Source organism: Calonectris borealis, chromosome 22, assembly GCF_964195595.1.
Source record: "Calonectris borealis chromosome 22, bCalBor7.hap1.2, whole genome shotgun sequence".
NCBI lineage: Eukaryota > Metazoa > Chordata > Aves > Procellariiformes > Procellariidae > Calonectris > Calonectris borealis.
This window is the reverse complement of record NC_134333.1, coordinates 2,732,142-2,735,199: the sequence shown is the minus strand read 5'-3', so window position 1 is coordinate 2,735,199 and position 3,058 is coordinate 2,732,142. Positions and strand designations below refer to the sequence as shown.

At 39.1% G+C, this 3,058-nt stretch overlaps 1 protein-coding gene across 1 annotated transcript; it reads right to left on the bottom strand.

Annotated features, from left to right (window-relative positions):
• Nucleotides 1-987: 987 nt before the first annotated feature.
• On the bottom strand, nt 988-1,982 carry LOC142091748 (olfactory receptor 5A2-like). The gene has a single exon (XM_075171123.1). It carries the CDS (start codon nt 1,897-1,899, stop codon nt 988-990), a length of 912 nt encoding a protein of 303 aa, XP_075027224.1. The 5' UTR covers nt 1,900-1,982.
• Nucleotides 1,983-3,058: the final 1,076 nt, after the last annotated feature.

The window sequence follows — 3,058 nt, the reverse complement described above, 5'->3', positions numbered from 1 at the left end:
CTCCAGGTCAAGATGTTAAACACGACAGGTCCTAGTGTATTTTCCTGCAGTACTCCACTTGTTATCAGCCTCCAGGTAGAGTACGACCAGTTAATTACTACCCTTCAAGCCCAACCATCCAGCCAGACTACACTTTATGATATCTAAGATGGTTGTAATCTGAGTAAATGGAAACAGTCATAATACAGACATCTCCATTTCTTCAATTGTCTCCTTGCCTTAGGCTTCTAAACCATAGGCATAAAATGTTAGAGGAATGTTAAGGTTTCAGGCTAAGTGCTGAAAAACATTTGTAGTTACTGACATAAAAAGGTATGGGTGTCTTTCTGAGAAAAAAAAATTAAGACATGAACATGAAATGTCTAAAAACGTATAAGCAATTAAGAGTTACTAGTGTGTCATTTAATTTTTTTAAATACGCAAACTTACAGCTATGCAATCAACTGTGTAGCATTCACATTCACTGCAACAATTATAGTCATACTGGTATAGTTACTCTAAAACAGAGATTAAATTGATCCCTCTGAATTAGATCCATTCCTCTGACCTACCTTTAGCTGCCTAAAAAAATTACTCTTTAAATCTAAATTACTCACCTAAGAATCAACTGCCCTTAAGAGCTCTCTTAAAGTGAAATGGGCCACTCTTCAGAGGAGTGGAACTGCGATCAGCTGATTTGAGGTATCACTAGTTAGACATTGAAAGCTGAACTAAGCACCCAGGCAACTGGTACAATTGGTAAAGAGAGACGACCCTTTTCCAGAGAAAAATGTCTCATCCTCGCTTGGGCAATTAAGGTAGGTCAGATTAGCTAATCGGTAGTGAGAAGTCTAGGGTAAGTAGCACAGGCTGTGAGGGCTAAAAATTACATGAGGAGAATCTTCCCTCAAATATCATAACTTATTTTCTGTCATTGTCTTCTAGGGGAAGAAAATGGTTAAAACTTTCTAACCTTTAGGAAATACTCACCTTTCTTGATCACTTTACTCAGAGGGTCCTTCGCCTCTCTATGCTCAGACTGTAGATGAGGGGGTTGAGCAGTGGAGTCAAAACAGTGTAGAAAACTGAGAAGACTTTATTCAGTGCTCTGAGAGTCTTAGTTTTTGGCAGGACATAAACAATTCTTAAGCTTCCATAAAAAACTGTAATAACAATGAGGTGGGAAAAGCAAGTGGAAAAAGCCTTTTGCACCCCAGTGGTGGAAGACATTCTCAGGACAGTGGTGATGATACGTATGTAGGACACCAGGGTTAGTAGGAAAGTGGGTAGTGCACATACTGACGAGAGGATGAACACCAACAGTTCGGTCAGGCTGGTGTCACCGCAAGAGAGTTTTATCACTGGCGTGAAATCACAAAAGAGATGACCGATAAACTTGGGACCACAGAAGGAATGTTGTGAAATCAGGAAGCAGCTTATGGCCATAACAAGGAAACCATTCATCCAAGGCCAAGCTACAGGCTGCAGACAGTATCTGCTATTCATGACAGCTCTGTAGTGAAAGGGTGTGCATGCTGCTAAATACTGATCGTAGGACATCACCGATAAGAGAAAACTTCTGCTGACTGCTAGGCAACCAAGGAAATAAAATTGTGTGATGCAGCTGCCAATAGAAATGCTCTTGTCCCCAGTCAGAAAGCTGGACAACATCCTGGGCAGGACGGCAGAGCTGTAGCAGGTCTCCAAGCAGGACAAGTTGCACAGGAAGAAATACGTGGGTTTGTGGAGGTGCCGATCAGCCACCACCAAAACAAAAATGAGGATGTTGCCAATCACAGTCACAATGTAGATCACCAAGAAAAGGAGGAAGAGAAAAGATGGCATTTCTGGGATATTCCCAAATTCCAGGAGCAGAAATGTTGTGATGACTGTTTTATTTCTACATTCCCCATTTGCCATGTATCAAGCCAAGAGGAAATGCATCACAGCCTGGAATAAAGCATCAAGAACTGCATTTAATTATAGGTCCGTCGTCACTGAGTAATTACTGAAGAAAGATGTTATTGTTACCACTGTACGGTCATATTGTTTATTTTCTTTTTAAGCAGTTCTTGAACATTCTCCAGATAATAATTTATGAGAGAGGTTATTGTATATTTTTAATTTTGTCTTATGTACTTTTTTTAACAGTTGTTTCCTTGGGTTCGGAAAGCATCACACGGAACTGCAGCAGGATGTTTTGATGACCTAGACTATACCAGAGCAATACAACCAGTGGAAAACTGTAATATGCATTTTCTGAGAACTGGACAGATTGATGAGCGTTTGTGGATACTGAACTTGATAAAAACCTGAAATATCCAGAAAAATATAGAGGAAGATGTTGAAAGGTATGGCTTATCTCACTTGGCAATAGTTTTTGAAACCTGCAGGGTCAGAAAGTCATATTCCAGCCTACAGAAACAAGCTGTGATTTAGAAACCCCCAGTCAAAAGAAGAAAGGAAAAGAGAGGAATTCTTTGAATGACCATTTCATCACCCAAGATGACAAATACCAGACCTAGGAAGTATAAGAGATACTGAAGGAAATCATGAGAAGAAATGTATTTTTTATTTGAATGATGCACTGATAGTTATTAAAACAATCAATTTCTTTTCCTTCCCTCCCTCTCTTCTCTCCTCTCCCCTTTTTTTCCTTTTTTTCCTTTTTTTTTTTTTTTTTTTAGGGGTTGGCAGGTTTTTGTTCATTTTTTGTTTGGGTTTTTTTGTGTGTGTGTGCTTTTTTGTGTGTGTGTGCTTCTTTCAGCTAAAAGCTGAAAGAACACAAGGCTGAGGAACAAGAAAGTGATCTGCCAGGGACCTGGTGTTACTTGTCACATTAAATATTGTTGCACACACAATTAACCTCAGTGTAGACACACATATCTGGACATATTAATCCACTGTTCAAAGTAATTGAGATGAAATATACTGCAAGAGCGTTTCTCTCTCTCTTGACCACAGACTAATGCCTCCGTTCTGGACAATCATATTGAAATATCTTTATTTCATTCAGATAGAATACCCAAAAAAGTAACACTTCAGAACAGAAAAAATTATTCCTGTTTCACAAACCGTA